Genomic DNA, 18,497 nt, shown 5'->3' with positions numbered 1-18,497 from the left:
GTTTTACTTATAAAATATTTTTATATTTCAATACATTTTCATTTTTTCTTATAGAAATGCGAGTTTTAATATAAAAATTAAATTCTTAGTTTCATAAATTAAAATATAATATATTTTAATTTTTTATTATAACCATGATTTTATTTTGACTATTTGTTTTATTAAGAAAAATAATTATATTTAATTCTCTCTCTCACACACAACTTATGTTGTTATCACTCTATCTTACTATTTTATCTCTCTTCCTCTTCCTCCTCTATATTATCTATCTTTTTTTTCCTCTGCATATATGCTTTTGTTCTTATTGTTGTATACTGCTATTTATTTTTATCTATATCTCTATCCTAGTTTTTGTCTAGTGCTAATGATTAAAAATAGTGTGAGTTGCATTTGATAATCAAGATGAGAATAATACATAGTTGGGGGAGTTATTCCAACTACTTATGGTTCTCTAGTAGCATGCATGGTATGTTTAAACATATAATGTGATAATCCAAATGCTTTGTCACTTCTTCAAGTTCTATAATTCAAATATTGGTAAGGATATCTTTCCTCATTGCACATAATTTAAGTTGTCAGTGTAGAAGGTGCAAATTTCTCTAAAGCATATGCATTGATTGTAGTATGATATTAAGTACTTAGTGCTATACTGGGGACTTTGGCCTCTTATTCTTGGGCTTAAATGCCCAAAGATATAATAATATAGCACGAGCACTTAACAACAAAATATGAGCCATCCTATCAAATCACAAGTGCATTTTTAAGACGAGAATTAACAACAAAATATGAGCAATCCTATCAGATCACAAGTGCATTTCTACGCAAAAATTAATGCATTCATTTAGATTCTCACTCATCTACACTTCTACAACCATTATACATTAGACAAGAACTATAATGCATTGCGTCTCTTACATATTTCTCTTTTCCTTTTTGTTGAAAGTAACTCTTTGACTACGCCTTATCATTTATCATTTATAACATCGCAACCTTTTGCACTCAAATTTCACTAACCACAACCATACTATGAAAGAAAAAATGTATTGGCTTTTACGTCCCAGCCATCTTTTCATTCAATAAAATTGTTAAGAGGCTGACTTAGCCCTAAACTTCATCTCTAGCCTACAGCAAAGTGTCATTACGAGATAGCTCTAAAACCCTAAACCCTGCATTGTAAGGGATACTAAAAACATCAAACGCTCACAGCTCTACTGAAACACTAAACAAGTAGTTCTCTTCTGCAACAATTTGCAGCGATCAAGCATTGTTCGAACCATACTGATCAGGCAGCCAGCATTCGAATCCCATGGCGTCCACAGAAGAGAAAAAGAAGAAGAAAAACCTGAATCATAGCGATCATGCAGAGGATGAACAAGGTCACGACTACCTGATTAAACCCCAGAGTTACACCCCGGAAATGGACACCTCCTCGTGGCCAATCCTGCTGAAGAACTTCAACAAGCTGAACATACGCACAGGTCACTACACTCCCATTCCTACGGGCCACTCGCCGCTGAAGCGTCCTCTCTACGACTATATCCGCTACGGTGTTATAAACCTCGACAAGCCTGCAAACCCTAGCTCGCACGAGGTGGTCGCATGGATAAGGAGAATGCTTAGGGTTGAGAAGACCGGTCACAGTGGAACCCTGGATCCCAAGGTCACTGGCAGCTTAATAGTCTGCGTGGAAAGAGCCACGAGGCTTGTGAAGGCGCAGCAGGGGGCTGGGAAAGAGTACGTTTGTGTGGCTCGATTGCATTCTGCTGTGCCTGATGTGGCCAAGGTTGCCAGAGCTCTGGAGACTTTGACGGGAGCGCTCTTTCAGCGGCCGCCGCTTATTTCTGCCGTGAAGAGGCAGCTGAGGATCAGGACCATTTACGAGAGCAAGCTGCTGGAATATGATGCCGAGAGGCATCTGGTTGTCTTCTGGGTGTCCTGTGAGGCAGGTAATGTAATGTTGAGCTTATCGTTAGTTATTCAAAGATAAACTTTAGTCGTCTTCCGTCATGTTCTGTTATGGAGCCATTTAAGTTCCATCAGTTACTAATAACAGCCAACTGTTTATATTGGTAAAGATAGATGTTTCAGGTAGACAGCCGTTTTTAATGTGTAAATAATGGTATTCATCTTCAGGCATTTAGTTGAGCTTCTTACCCATAGTATTGAGACTTGTCCAGAGTCTGATGAGGGTCTGCAAATCCAAGTCTGCAGCCTCACTTGCAGACTCGCTGAGTGTGAAAAGAAATCAACTTGATCTGTTAAAGAAACCATTAATTCTTTGTTCCCCAAAACCATTAATTCTTTGTTCCCCAAATCAGTTTAGCTATTTGCCCTGTTTTGGCAGGGTTTTAATTTACACATTTGTTTACTATATGCGTATCTGGCATATTATAGGATCACTATTGACTTAGTATTGTTTTTATCACATGCAATATTCTACATTTCTGTTTCAGCTGGGATTATATGGTTAATTTCAGGACTTGCTTGATTCATGTTTTTTAAAATAAAATTGCACAGTATGCTTTAAACCTTTATGAGACACATTTGTTTTAGTTATTGCAGGGGTTGCTACTTTTTTCGCATAATGTGATATTAGACTTGTTTATACTTATGTGGCATATTGCCATGTTACAGGGGTTGTTATATTTTCTTTCTTAAACGTGTAATACTGTATATATTTGTTTTATCTTACGCTAACCTGATACATATTTGATTCATGTTCAGGTACCTATATCAGAACTCTATGTGTTCACTTGGGGCTTTTGTTGGGAGTTGGTAGTCACATGCAGGAGCTGAGGAGAGTCCGGTCTGGGATTTTGGGTGAGAGAGACAATCTTGTGACAATGCATGATGTGCTTGATGCACAATGGATGTATGATAATTACAAGGATGAGTCCTATCTGAGGAGGGTCATCATGCCTTTGGAGGTTTTGTTGACCAGCTACAAGAGATTGGTTGTCAAGGATTCTGCGGTGAATGCCATCTGCTACGGGGCGAAGTTGATGATTCCTGGGTTGCTGAGATTTGAGAATGGGATTGAGGTCGGTGAAGAGGTGGTTTTAATGACCACCAAGGGGGAGGCAATCGCAATTGGCATTGCACAGATGACCACTGCTGTGATCGCTACTTGTGATCACGGGACAGTGGCAAAGGTGAAGAGGGTAGTGATGGAGAGGGATACTTATCCCAGGAAGTGGGGACTAGGACCAAATGCTTCCACAAAGAAGAAGATGATTGCAGAGGGTCTATTGGATAAGCGTGGGAAGCCTAATGAGAAGACTCCAAAGGAATGGTTGAGAAATGCGGCATTTCCTGCCAGTGGGGATACTTTAGTTGCCAGCCTTGCAGTCGCACCCGCTGTTACAAGTGAAGCAGAAAGGCAGCAAATAACTGCTGGGGAATCCGATGTGAAAATTGAACCTGAGAGCTATGATAAAACAGAGGAGAAAAAGAAGAAGAAGAAGAGAAGTAGAGAAGATGAGGATGGTACACCAGATGGTTTGGAGAAGAAGAAGATCAAGGTAGAAGAAGGAGAGGATGTTACCGAGAAATCTGAAAAGAAAAAGAAGAAGAAGGTCAATGATAATGAGGAAGTTACCGAGGCTGATAAAAGTGACAAGAAGAAGAATAAAAAGGATAAATACGTTGAAGAGGAGCAAGTAGAAGAGGTGAAGAGTGAGAAAAAAAAGAAGAAGAAACACAAAGAGGAAGTGGAGCAGGAAGAGGAAGTAGAGGTTGAGAAAAGCGAGAAAAAGAAAAAAAAGCACAAAGAGAAGGGAGAGGGAGAGGAAGAGGAAGAGGTGGAGAAAAGCGAGAAGAAAAAGAAGCACAAGGAAAGGGGAGAAGGGACTCCTTTATCAGCTGCATTGCATGACGAAGACAAAGAAAAGAGTGAAAAGAAGAAAAAGAAAAAGAAGCATGAAAATGAGGAATAGGATGAGTTGAGAGTAGCTGAGATGCTTTCAGGGTGAGGTGTAAAGCTTGCAAGCACTGAAGACAGTGACATAATTAATTCACACTTGCTTGAATGAATCATGAAATTTGGCCTCTGGTGATGGCCCAGGTTGGCTTAATGGTAGCAGCTTTGGAGTTTATCCTCCTCGACATCAGGCTGTATGCATATTCTGTGGCAGGTCATGTGTGAGGATTATCAACAGGGCTTTTGTTATAACTTCTGTTAATGTTATATGTTTAGCACATTTTTCTAATATTAGATTTTACCACAAACATGTGCTGTGGATTGTTATAATTGGTAGCACATGCTATAAGTTGGTTTATGAGAGCTACAGAATTGTTTTGAATAATTATTGGGCCATGTTAGAATATTTTCAGATCCTCCAATTTTGACTTGATAATGCAGTGTATTCGTTTTGAACTCTGTAACTGAAGTCTAGCCAAGGATCCGGTCTTTTTCATGTAATGTTGTAGCCAGCCTTATTCTCGCGACCTCTTATGCTGTCTTGAAAATGATGTCGACAAAGAATTTGTATGGTGAGCTTAGATGTGCTTCAAATTTTAAATGTTTAGAATTTTAACATATCACGTGGATAAAGTGATCTTAATACTAGTAAAAAAATTGTAAAGATGGTTTATTTCTGTTTCAGGGGCATTTGTTTTCTACATTTTTACTATAGGCAGTCTTTCATGATAAAAATCATTGCTGAAAATTATGCAATTACAAGGCAAATCTGCATAACGTGAATGCCATTTCTGGATCAGATTGCTTCAATACTCTTTTATGTTCTCTTTCTGTTGGAGATGCACAGCTTTGGCAAATCGATGTTTACGCCAATTTGGTTCGTTAAATGTTATCCCAATTACCATATCAAACTGTCATTGATGTAACTGCAAGTGAGCACTGTAAACCAGCCAACGTAGTGAGTTCAACAACTGGGTTCACTCCCTTTTACAAATAATAAGCAGTTTTAAAAGTACCACTCCACATTGCAAAGACTACATTGATGCCGGACAAATTTGTGCAGATTATCTTTTCAAGGGAAAGTTTGAGGAAACCATAATAAGTTTTAAGGTATATATATATATGTGCCAGCATAGTTGGAAAACTCGAAACACTTGGTGAAAACACTTTTTCTGAACATTTGAAAATAAATAATTGTTGAAATATTCTTAGAAAATACATTCACCAAATTTAAGGATTTAAGATCTCCATTATATATTAATCAAAGTTTAATATAATGTAAATTTTTAACTATATAATTGTTATATCAAAATAATTGTAAACCAAGATATTGAAATATTGGAGTTGTCTAATATTGGCCCAATCTTAATAATAATAATGAATATGAACAGCAGTGCTTTGATTAGCTAATATCAAATGAAAGAATATAACAAATTCTAAAGATATAAAATTATCATCTGAAAGATTATGTTTGGATTTAGGGAAAAATTAAAATGATAACCAAGCCGGCATTCGATTCAGAGCAAAAGACTTTTTAAGTATACGATAAGTCTTTTAGAAGCCTTGTAGAGAGAAAATTGTTCTGTTACAGATGACGCATGGACCGTCATACTGATCCAGTTGAAGAGCAGGCTTGCCAAATCTCGCTTTAAAGAAATTTGAAGAGATGAAAGCTGATAAATGCAAGCCTAATTTAAGTACATATAAATTTCATATCACATCTCTTTGTGGAAAGAAAGGAAGAGATATACCAGAAGAGCAATCAAAAAGTTTCAAGAGAATGCTACGTGCAGGGTTTATGCCAGATAAATCCCATTGCGGGTCATTTCTTAGATTTTTCTGTGAGGACAGCCAATTGAAAGAGGCTTGTAAATATGTTGGTGATCTGCAGAGGAGGGGTCATTTCAGAAATCAGATTATCTAATTCAATTTATTAAATAGTTATTGCAGCGAAAGCAAAATCTCAGAGGCCCTAGAGCTGGTGGATGAAATGAAAAATAACAGTTGTATGTGTAATGAATACGTATATGGTAGTGTTGGTAAACAGATTTGTCACTGTGATCTTACTATTGAAATTGACTTTGTTCGCCCTGTGAACAGTGACAACTGTGTCAACAGGTGGAGAGATTGCAACCGATCAGTACCAGATTACAACCTTCCTTTGCATTTGAGAGGGGCAGCTCCCTCGTATGATGGATGTATTTGATTTTTTAAACATAAATGAATTAAAACTTGAAAGATAGAGAGAAAGCTAATGCACCACACGACTTAATGACTTTTTTGGATTAACTTAAACCGCCAATAACAAAAATCAAGATCTATGTTTATTACCACTAGCACAATGCTGATCCAAAGATTCATAAACATTTACATAATACCATGAAAATGCTTACTGCAAAGAGAATCAACATTTTTAACAATTTAGATTCAAAAAAGAGAACTCAAATTGTAGGTTCCTTTATTTTTTTTCACCAAGAACCTAAGAAGAATTCTCGGTTACAAAGATAAAACTTGTACACACTTTTCAAATATTATCTTCTGATCAAAATTTTAGCTTAGTTTTCCCTTTTTCTAAAGTCCAAAAAGTCACTTTACAAAGCCAAAACGATTTCTTATATAGAAATGGAGGTTAAGAACTATTTTGTGGCTTCCACATAACTTCTACATAACTAACCTATATAATGACTTCCATGCTAATCATCTCTATTATGACATTTTACCAAACACTTAATATGCATCTCCACCTTCAGTCCATAGAAGCCATATTGACATTTGATTGAGGGATTGATATGCTAAATTTGTAAAGTTTTTCTCACGGGCCACTCTCTTCTCATAGAATGTTTTGAATTCTCTTACAAACATTATACCATTTTCATCCTTTATCGAGATGGTGATTGCACATTTGTTTCAAGACAAGAATGATTCTACAGCTAGCAAGCATGTCTTTCTGTTATCAAATTTCACAGAGTTATTTCAGAAGAGTCACAAAGAAAAATCATCGAACCCAAAATGCAATGGCAACATTGAAAACCATCTATGGATGCCGTGATGAGGGAGAGCCAAATAGAGGCATTTAGTCAAACAGTATGTGCGAGTTTTATCAAAGAGTTTATTGCTTTGGTGCACTTCATCATTAGACATTTTTATCGCATGGAATAAATTGCATTTTTCTTGTCCTCAGATCCAATGGGTATCATCGAGTGGCTAGCATGCTCTGTCTATAATCCTGACAATGCATGTCCATGGGCTTCGCAATCTTATTTGAAGGCCTAGCTTTGACAGGTCTTCTTGAAATCTTATGACTCGGGCTTTGAGGGATTTGGTCAAATAAATCATGTGCCTTGGCTTTTAATACATAAGAAAATGCATTCCATCCCTCTGAGACCTCTTAATGAAGAACAGTTCTAGCTTTCAACATAAATTCCCTGAACAATCTTGGAATTTGTGTGTAATCCGCAGTTGAGCTATATGTATTGACTGCCTAATGCTTGAGATGGCTTGTTTCTTCATACAATTCTCATGTGCTCTGAAGGAATTCTTCCAAACAGTTCACGTGCTTTGTCTATGCTTCCATTAAATGCCGTGGGTAGTAGAAATGAGGGATAGTTTTGCAAACAGGTCACACACCTTGTCTATGCTTTGAATGGGTGGCGTAGTTTTTCTATGCTCGGGTTGAAGTGCGATGAGCAAGTGTGTTGGGAGTTTCTCCACCGGGTGCAAGCGTTCAAAGGAATTGCTGCTTTTACCATGCCAGCTTATATAGATGTCACTGTAGATTTGGATCATCGGTCTCTCTTCCACAACATGTTCAATTTTATTCACAAATCCATCTCTCTTATGTACCATGACTGGGGATGGGGTGGATACTTGTGCATGCTCCTCTAAGATTTCAAATTACTCCACCAAGCTCTCTGCATTTTACCATATCTATGGCTCTGTGTGCATCATCTCATGATCCGACTAGTGTCTAAAGTAGGCCAAATATTCTGTCAAGCAGTTCACGTGCAGAGGCACTTCCATTATATAAGTTCTTTGGAACAAACTTCATCAGTTCTCTAAAACCATGTAGTATCCTCGCAGGCTGGGTGGTAGCTATTCTCACTATGAAGATTTGCACTGTCAACATTCTTTACATCAATAACCAATGGCTTGGTATTATGAAAGCTAGGATGTTTATGATAACACATTTATAATCCCCTTTGATCATGCTCCGGGCCATAGTTTGAGTGAATGTGATCTCAGATTTCTTCTTGAAAACCTCAAAGATTATATCCCTGGCTTATACTCGCAACATTGTATCTTTGGGTTGCATCAATCCATGATGATGTGCCATTTTTCTCTGCAAGTTAGAAATGTGATGTCACTAGGTTTGTCTTCATATTTCGAACTCTCCATCATATACCTTAAAACAATTGATTCCATTCCTTTATGACTAATACATATTTTTCTATCATAGAGAGGCCTTTGAGATGACTCGCCTTTCGATTCTTATCTTTTAACATTCAGAAAAATGAGGTTAATAACTGTTTTGACAATGCATGTTCTGAACCTCTAACCTTTTTGGATGAGAGGTAAGTTTGGAAATTTATCTTAACCTTTTTTTTTTAAAGTGGAGAGGTTAAGATTTCAAATTGAAACACGTGTTTTGGAGTCTAAATCTTAACCTTTTTAGATGAGGTTAATGGTTAATGATTTATTTGAAAACATGGATTTTGAAAACTTATCTTAACCTTTTAGATGGAGAGGTTAAGATTTGAAATGACCTTAACATTTTTAAATGAGGTTAATGGTTAATGATTTATTTGAAAACACGTGTTATGGGAACTTAACCTTTTTTTTAATGGAGAGGTTAAGATTTTAAGATGAAATGTGTGTTTTGGGATGCTTCATTAACCTTTGATAACTTGAGACTCAGGAACTGGATTTCAAAAATTCAAAGTGTTGGACAGAGATAGGAACGAACCAAAGATATTTGAAAGGCAAAAATGCTTTAAAAAGTTTGAGGAGAAGCAATCATTTTAACCTTTATAAAGAGTTGTGTCCAAGGAATAACCATAGTTTGACATGACGAGGATTTTGAAAATTCGGAGCAATTTTTGACATCAAGCCAACATCTGACTCTATCTGGGGATGAGGACTGACAAGGACGAAGCTCGAATCTAGAAAAATCAGAATAGTGCCTTATCCATTGGGCTATAGAGTCACGTTAAGAACCACTTTGCAAAGGGGGAAACTGACACAAAAAATAGGAGAACTGAAAGGAAGACCAAGCACAACAAAACAACACAACAAAAACTCTTGGTTGGGGAAAATAAATACCATGGCGTGTTAACATGTGACAACTCTCAAGTTTCCATAGCCTCAAATATAAGTGTGCTCCTTGAATTCTAATTTCGAGATTCCTAGCATACCCCACATCTCTGGATAAAGGAACGTATCCAAATAACCAGGCTTCATAAAAAATCTCAAACTTCAAAATCAACTCTGCTTCCTGTTGCATGTCATTGATGACTTCATTTTCAAAGAGTTGAAGTATAAGATTCTCAAGTTTCTAAATGCATCTCCGATCTTCCCCTCCACTTGGCAAACCCTCTACTTGAGTTTCTAGTAGTTGGTCATCATGAAGTCCTAAATTCATTTCCAATACCAGACACTCTTACTTTTCCATTGACATGATCATGGTTGAATATTCTATAAAATTATTCCAACCTAGATGCACATCCATGTTAGATTGAATCTTCCCATGATCCATTTCTTCTCCCTCATCTTCTAAAAGGTCATCTTGAATCTTTAGGTACTTCTGAGTTACATTGATACCATTTTCAATATTACATGTCATAACTTCAAGTTCCTTCCCATTAATATCAAAATTCTCTATCTAAAGGGCTTTATGATGGTTAAGACTAGGAGATATCAAACCTTGTATTGGATTGCCTTCATATAATCTGTGACGTAAAGCAACTTGTGGAGTTATAGCCATTGGACCTTGTCTTTGAGTACCAACTTGAGAATCATGAATAAAAATGCCTTCCTCTAAGAATTAAGGATTAAAGTAAATGTTTTCTTCATAGATGAAATTACCATCCAAGGCTTTTGAGCACAAGCTTGGGATAAAAATCGTAAGAGTTTACTTCATCAAATTCTTCCCTGAGAGCCCCTGCTAACTCAGTACTTCTTTTATCATAATTATTCTTCTCATAGAAGTTCTTTGGCCCAGGATTTCCTATTTAATGAAACAATTCAAAAAGAGGATTTCCTTGAACTTTGAATGATCCACAGGATTTTAATTGCGCTTCCATTGGATTAGAGGAACTTGTCTTCATATCCATATAGCTTTCATTTTCAATGCATTCAATGATATCTATGTCCTTTTGAATCGTTGATTCCTCTCTAAGACATCTTTCATGAAATATGAAAGTTGGCATGCATGATAAAGAATGAAGGCTAGATGGTTCATCTTCTTCTCCTTACAGCTAGTTTTTAGCTTTTTCATCAACCAATCTTTTAATCACAAGTTCATTAATCTCATCAAATGTAAAGGTATCCATTTCCTAGGGAAAGTAGATATTTGTAGAGGTTCATTGGTGCTTTTGTCTCTATCTATGGTAGTGGTTTCAGATTGTGCCATAACATTTGAAGTATTGATGTTGTCAATAGATTCATCACCTTGAATGATCATGGAAGGGTGAACGAGAATATCCTCTCCACATAGGAAGTCATTATCTGAAGCATCTAGGCACCAAGTAGGAATAAAAACAGCATGAAATTCACCTTGATCCACATTTCCATCATCTTCAATCATATGTTGTGTAGTTTCTTGAGATTTTGATATTTCCTTTTCTTTCTCATTAAGATAGAGATGACTGAATACTTTCTTCTGGGTTTTGAAATTTTCACAGCGATGCCTTGATACATTAGTAGACCCTTCTTCTCTTATAGACTCCATTTGTTGACCATCTCCTTGATTAGACATAAAATCCCCGTCTTCTTTCATGCAGGAAAATTTAGATGAGTCCTTTCTAACATTTGGATAGGCAGATGTTCTGCTACCAAGAAAATTATTCTTGCATGGGTCTTTTTTCTCAAGTTCTTGCGATGTTTGAAGTAAAGAAGGATGTACTTTGTCAGGATCTAGGCGTGCATTGCCATAGAAGCTTTTTAAAAATTCAACCTGATTAGGATCAATGGAAGCATGATTTTGGTGAGCAATAGGGGCAGGCATTGGTCTACTTTTCTGACCACCATTAGCCATCCTCAATTCACATGAATCATTTTTCTGATCAAAGTCTTCCTTATACTCACATGTGGAACTTCTTTTTGAAAATGATTTTGACTTATAAGAGAAAAATTGATTATCTTTACCATCTTCTTCATCTATCTTTCACAAAGTTTGGAGCAAAGATGGATCAATCTTTTCTGGCTCTAGTTTTCGCCCACCATAGGAACTCTTCAAGAAGCTAGCTTGCTTAGGATCAATGAAAATCTGATTTTGTTGAGACATAGGTACACGAGAGATATTTTTATCATTCTTCATCCATGATTTAGATGAAACACATTTTTCAGCAATGCCTTCTTTATCTTTATATATTGAACCTTCTTCAAATAAAGAATCATAATCATGAGAAAGAAACCCATAATCTTTTCCATCATCTTCTTCGATTTTTAGAAAAAATTGCAACAAGCATGGATGGACCATTATAGGATCTAGCCTCTTGCCACCATAGAAATGCTTCAAAAATTCAAGTTGTAGAGGCTTATTAGGAATCTATTTCTTTGGGTTTGATAATTTTCTTTATGACTCTTCTGAAATAACTCTGTGAAATTTGACAATAGAAACACATGCTTGCTAACTGCAGAATCATTCTTGTCTTGAAACAAATGTGCAATCACCATCTTGATAGATGGGATGAAAATGGTATAATGGTTGGAAGAGATTTCAAAACATTCTATGAGAAGAGAGTGGTCCATGAGAAAAACTTTATAGATTTAGCATATCAATCACTCGATCAAATGTCAATATGGCTTCTATGGACTGAAGGTGGAGATGCATGTGACATGTTTGGTAAAATGTCATGATAGAGATTATGATCATGGAAGCCATTATATAGGTTAATTCTGTAGAAGTTAATTAACCTCACCCAAATCATGTATTTTGGAGGTAGTTATTAATCACGAAGGTGTAGTTTTTAATCTCCATGTCTATATAAGGAATCATTTTGGCTTTGTAAAGGGACTTTTTGGACTTTAGAAAAAAGGAACACTATGCTAAAATTTTGATCAGAAGATAATATTTGAAAAATGTGTACAAATTTTGTCTTTGTAATTGAAAATTCTTCTTAGGGTCTTGGTGCAAGAAAATAAAGGAACGTGCAATTTTAGTTCTCTTCTTTCGAATCTAAATTGTTAAAAATGTTGATTCTCTTTGCAGTAAGCATTTTCATGGTAGTATGCAAATGTTTATAAATCTTTGGATCAGCATTGTGCTAGTGGTAATTCTCAAGCGGAGATCTTGATTTTTGTTATTAGTTGTTTAAATTAGTCCAAGAAAGTTATGAAATCGTGTGGTGGATTCGTCATCAATAGCTTTCTCTCTATCTTTCAAGTTTTAATTCATTTATGTTTAAAAAATCAAATACATCCATCATATGAGAGAGCTGCCCCTCTCAAACTCAGAGGAAGGTTGTAATTTGTTACTGATCGGTTGCAATCTCTCCAACTGTTGGCACGGTTCTCATTGTTCATAAGGTGAACAAGGTTAGTTTCAATAGTAACATCACAGTAACAAATCTGTTTACCGACAGGCAGATTTATACCTGGATTGGAAAAATTGGGTCAATTGAATGAATCACTAGAAACGTTGGAGAGTATGATGCAGCTATGTATTCACCTACTGTTCATATCTTTACATCTCTGGTTGTTTTCTCAAAAGAGAGAAAAAATCAAAAGAAGCCTTTAATTTATATAATAACATGAAAAAGGATGGCTGTGAGGTTACTGTTAACGTATTCAATGCTAATCCATGGGTATATGAATAAGGGCATAGAGCGTAAGGCTTGGGAATATAAAATTTAATGAAAGAAAATGCACTGGATTTTAGAACTTGCACAGTATTCCTTGTTGCCTTTGTAGATCTGGTGAGTCGAGAAAAGTTCTTGAGTCTCTTGTATGAAATGACGAGAACTGGGATTTACCCGTGTTAGAAACAAACGCATAACTTTTGGTTTTAACAGAGAAGGAAATGAACGCGAAGCTTCAAAATGGGCCTTGTCAAGGAGAAGAAAGCCTAGGGACACTTCAAAGTTTTAAACACTATGAATCATCCCAGGTGCGTTTTCTCAGTTAATAACACTTCGTTTGTCATTTGAACCCAAGTAAAAACAAATTGTGTGTTGGGGTAATTGGACTAGTCTAAAGAATTCACTAATTTGCCTTAAACCTTGTCACAAATCAGACTTTTTTGAACTGTTCAACTATTTGAATGCTCATATGACAATATACAGAACAACGAGGTTAGGCACAATCAAAATTAGATACCATTTTGGTCACGCATATATGGGTGACTCCAACATTCAGATGACAATCATAAAATCTGAAATCCAATTCTGTAGATGAACACTACAACAACAGGTTTTCTCATTAAGGTGGAAAAATGAAGGCCAGACCAACAGCGGCAAAATCTGCTGACATTAGAGAGGTTTGAGATGGTCAGTCTATTTTCGTAAGGAATTTCAGTCATCAAATATCTGAGAAGACACAGCCGATGGTGAGTTGCCATTTGTATGTACAGTATGATAATCTAGAAAATCTGTTCAATTTGTAGTCTATCCCTGAGATTTGGTCCGTTGTATTAATACTTGATGCAGACCCATAGATCAGAAATTTGGACTCAACAAAAGTAAGGAAGCTAAAACTGACTAATACCTGATATTTGACGAAAATTTAATGAAAAACTCGTTATATCCCTTAACAAAAAAAATAAAATAAAAATGTTGATCACAAAATAAATTTTGATAATGCTTTTGTTCAGCCTTTTCTTACGTGTGTATCCTTTTACCTGAAAATGGAAGGGCTCCACATCCTCGGGCATATCCTTTCATCTGAAAATGAAAGGGCTCCACATCCTCAAGCATATCCTTTCACCTGAAAAGCAAAGGGCTCCACATCCTCAATGACTTAATTTGAATATGCAACAAAAGTCGTTTCCTTCTTTTTTCATTTTTTTTTGGCACTGGCTAACCTCCAGACAAAATGTATCAAAGACAAAAAAAAAAGGTCAAACATGATTTTTTTCAGATTCATTAAAAAACATCAAAATGTTTTAAATTTTTTTTGCTGTTTCTGATCACAAAATATACAGATCATGAAAATCAAATGCTAAAAATCTCAAAAAATATCATTGTGTTTCAGTGTTTTGAAATTTAGTCAATGGTGCAATTTATAAGAAAGATAGCCAAATCTTTTTTTTGACCTAATAAAAACAATAATTATATTGCACAAAACAAAGTTATTCAGGGTCTTTGCTTTGTGTAAAGGGAGTCTTATTCTGTTTGCACTCATACCCATAAGCACCCACGTGACTGACATAACATACATACATGTGACTAACAAAATATAATACATATGACTAGGAGTTGAAGATTGGGTGCGTTTGCATCAAAATCTTGCCACCAAAAATTTGGTTGAAGAACTTTTATAATTTAGTGTTAACCAAAACTAAAGTTGCAATTATTAAACAAATTACAATTGAGAAGGGTTTGGTTTATCTTTAGAAGAAATTACTATTTTATTTCTTAATTTTTGGGTGATTCTTCTTTGAATGCATAAAGGCAAAGAAAACCATTTTTCTTCGACACCCTAGGAAATTTGAAACTCGTCAAGAATTATATCACAAAGCTTTCCATTGAGTGTCACCTTTCCATACATGTATTTGAGGGCACACCTGTCTTCAGGCCTTAAAGGATTGGGTGAAAGGAAACTTGGGAACACATATTTAGTTTATTAAGCATAGGTTGATAAGTGACCGTGATAGGAAAGTTTTACTTATAGTGAAAACCTTGTTCTCATTTAGAACCAAACAATCTCAATTATTTTCAAACCATTAGACCATGCTCAAATAAATAGTTCACTCACTTTCAAAGAATAACACCTATGGTGAACTTAGTGATGCTTTGTTGGTAAACTTGAACCGCTTAGGTTTTGAATGTAGCAAAAGAGTGGGTACACTTGTACCAATGTGCTACTTGCTACAACATTGATGTGATCAATTTTTAACTATAACTACATTATAATGACCTCTTTAGGAATATACTTCAACCTAGAAAACATGCTTTAATGATAAAATTGGAAAAAAGTACAAAAAAGAGAACTCTCTTATACTCTAAAATAACCTTATATTTTTAAATCTATTTTAATTTTTTTTAATGAAATTTATTTGAAAATTTTGATATTGTGATACACATCCAAATTCTGGTGTTCCAAATAAACAATTTTTCTAGAAATGGATGATGAATGATAACTTCTCAAATATATTGCGTTTTCTTCTTGTTTTTGACTTGCCAACATAATCATTCTAGCCATGATACTATGGAGAATTTGAAGGCTAACTGAGATTGAAATGATCAAAACCATTTTCTCCTTGTTTTTGACTTGCTAGCATAACCATTCTAGCCAAAATAGTATGGAGAATTTGAAGGTTATCTTGAGATTGAAATGATCAAAGCCAAAAATTAGCACGTACAAGAAATAATAAGGAAATTATTTGCATATTGATATGAATGAGCAAGGTGACAATAATGAGGTTGGAATGTGTATGAATACACATTCAAGTCATTGATATGTGATACAACTAATTTGGGCCAAATAAATAATGTCCAAGGCTAAAGGGAGAGAAATTTGATCTTGTTTTATTTCAAATAATACTTACTTTAATGAAAACAAATTGGCTTTTTAAGTCTTTAGTAAAATAATTAAAATAAGTGCTAATCAATATGTCAATTATAGTGAATAGATTTCCATAATCCAAAAGTATTATTTGAAATGCTACTTCTAGATTTGATTGTGTGGGTATATTTTTCCATCAATGTTTTGGATCACAAAGTGTGATCCATCATGAGGATGGATAGATAAAATAAAATGAGAAAATGAGATAAGATGCAATCTTAAACTCTCTTAAAAAGGTGAAGGTTGAAGGGAGGAGAAAAATAAGCAGGGTTAACCAAGAGTCCAAGAGAAGATCATAAGAATAAAATTAAAGACCAATATAAATCTCTATGGACCCTTAAAGATAGACACACATAACCAAAAGAGAAAGAACCTACACTAAGCAAAAAGGAAAAACAAAGACAAGCAAAAAAAAATATATAAGTAAATAAATACACATATAAAAGGTAAAAAAAATAGCAAAAGGGAATGTACATGTTCAGTCTCTCTCTTTTCTCTTCTCCTTTTTGCTTAAGAGTTGGTTCTTTTCTTTTCTCTTAAGGTTATATGTGTACGTGTCTTTTAAATTTATGATATTTTTCTTCGTAGAGAGGTCCAATTTTATATGTGTTGGTCTTTATTTTTATCCTTATGATTATCCCTTTGACTCTTGATTCACCCTTCTTATTTCTCTCCCCACTTTATCCTTTCCCCTTTTTAAGAGAGTTAAAGTTTGCAACTTGCCTTATTTTCTCCCTTAATTTTCTTTGTTGATCCTTCTAATGGATCACAAAGTGTGATTTGAAACATTGATGGAAAAAACTACTCGCACAATCAAATTTAGAAGCAACACTCATGCAATCGAATTTAGAAGCAACACCTAAGATAATGTATCAATATACCTGAACTATAAAACTAAAAAATATGAGGTATAAGAGAGCTATTGGGAAAATAAATACAAAAAAGGAGAGTTTGTGCTTGGAATTTGAAATTTTGGTATTGAAAATGGTATTGGGATGTCCAAGCAAGCTCTAGGATAACTCTTTAAATTTCTTTGGCCAACAAAGTTTTCATGGAAGTACTACAATTCTCACCTTGGACGAAATAGTCACACAAGGAAGCACTAGGCCCATTACAAATATAACTAAAATTATGCATACATTATTTTGCACCTTTACTTATGTTTAATCCATTAAAATGATTATTATCCAAAAGCTATTACTTTTATCACAATTAAGTTCATTAAATAATTTTTTATGGCCGAATTAATAGAAAAATAAAAAAATACCCACAATTAAATTTATTTGAAATCTAAATTTCATTATATGAGTTATCCAATCAAATTAATTAATTTAGCTAACTTCCTATCAAAATAGTTAAATAAATAAATAATTTAATGCCACTTAACTCATTTCTTGCATGGAAATTGGGTCGCCATAAATTGAATGAATATGTTCAATTGTAAAGTCTTTAGAAATATTATAATAAAATCATTTACATATTGAGTGCTCCTTAAGAGCAACAATTACAACTTATTCAAGCTCATTTTGAGCAATCACATTAGAAACAATACTTGGAAGACCAAGAGTCACAACTTAGAATCCACTTCTTACAATGACACAAATACAATCGATAGAAGACCAAGAGTCACAATGTAGGATTCCACAAAGATGTCCCTATTGGGATTTGAACTAGAGTGTCCACAATGAGAACTCATTGCTTCAATCAACTAAGCTAAAACCCTTGGATGCCTTAGAAATATTTGAATTATGTTGCTTGAATTAATAAACATTTTTTTGTGTTCTACAAGTAATGTGTGTAAATATATTGGGAAAAATTACCCTTTTGATATTATAATAGGGACTCCACATTATATGGACTTGATAGTATTTATTGACAATTATTATAGGAAAAAATTAACATATAAAGAACCACTGTCATCCATGAAATTTTGGACTTGTAAAATCCTAGTTGATATATAGGGCAAGAAAAACAATTGATAGTACCAAGGAGCCTTGTTTCTTGCTACATAAGGGTTGAAGTTCAATGATGTCTTGTGCCCTATTCAATCCACAAGATTGAGTCAATAGAATAAAGTAAACATATTAATGAATGTAAATGGATATTGATGTCTTTTAAATTCTAAAACCACTAAGGTAATTATTGATTCATCTTTTGAACATAATTCAATAAATGCTTATGTTAGCAAATGTACTTGGAGTATACTTTGGCAATGAATGTGGATTGTTGATGCTTGATGCTAACAAAGGATGATTGGTTACTAATTAACTACTAAAGGATAAATTCTCTCTAATTATTTCTATTATTGTGTTATGCAATTTTGTTCAAGCTTCCTAGAATGGTGTCTTTATATACACAACCCCAAGAACATAATTCCAACTTTTAGCACCCATGTTGATGATGGATAATGGCTACATCCTAATACAATTGTCTTGGGAATGCAATATTTTCACTTTTGAAAATAGGGCATGTGTGTGAGTGTATCCATGATATCATCTAGGGAACATAATTGTAGTTTCAATCTTGCCTAGCATAAGTAAAGATTAATGGAAATAGAGTTGGATTTTTTTTAAACATATTGTTGAATTTAAGGTCAAGGTTATCAAACTCACCAAAAAAACTAAATCATATGTTATAC

General features: G+C 34.7%; 1 protein-coding gene across 1 annotated transcript; it reads left to right on the top strand.

The window, feature by feature from the left end:
• Positions 1–1,180: 1,180 nt before the first annotated feature.
• LOC149577528 (H/ACA ribonucleoprotein complex subunit 4-like) lies at positions 1,181–4,325 on the top strand. Its single transcript, XM_089824209.1, has 2 exons — positions 1,181–1,946; positions 2,725–4,325. Exons 1-2 carry the CDS (start codon positions 1,307–1,309, stop codon positions 3,933–3,935), a joined length of 1,851 nt encoding a protein of 616 aa, XP_089680335.1. The 5' UTR covers positions 1,181–1,306; the 3' UTR covers positions 3,936–4,325.
• Positions 4,326–18,497: the final 14,172 nt, after the last annotated feature.

This window comes from Cupressus sempervirens, chromosome 1 (assembly GCF_028749045.1).
Source record: "Cupressus sempervirens isolate cs-2001-9-10 chromosome 1, ASM2874904v1, whole genome shotgun sequence".
Taxonomy (NCBI): Eukaryota; Viridiplantae; Streptophyta; class Pinopsida; order Cupressales; family Cupressaceae; genus Cupressus; species Cupressus sempervirens.
Note: the sequence above shows the minus strand (reverse complement) of the source record. Positions and strands in the feature narration are given on the sequence as shown.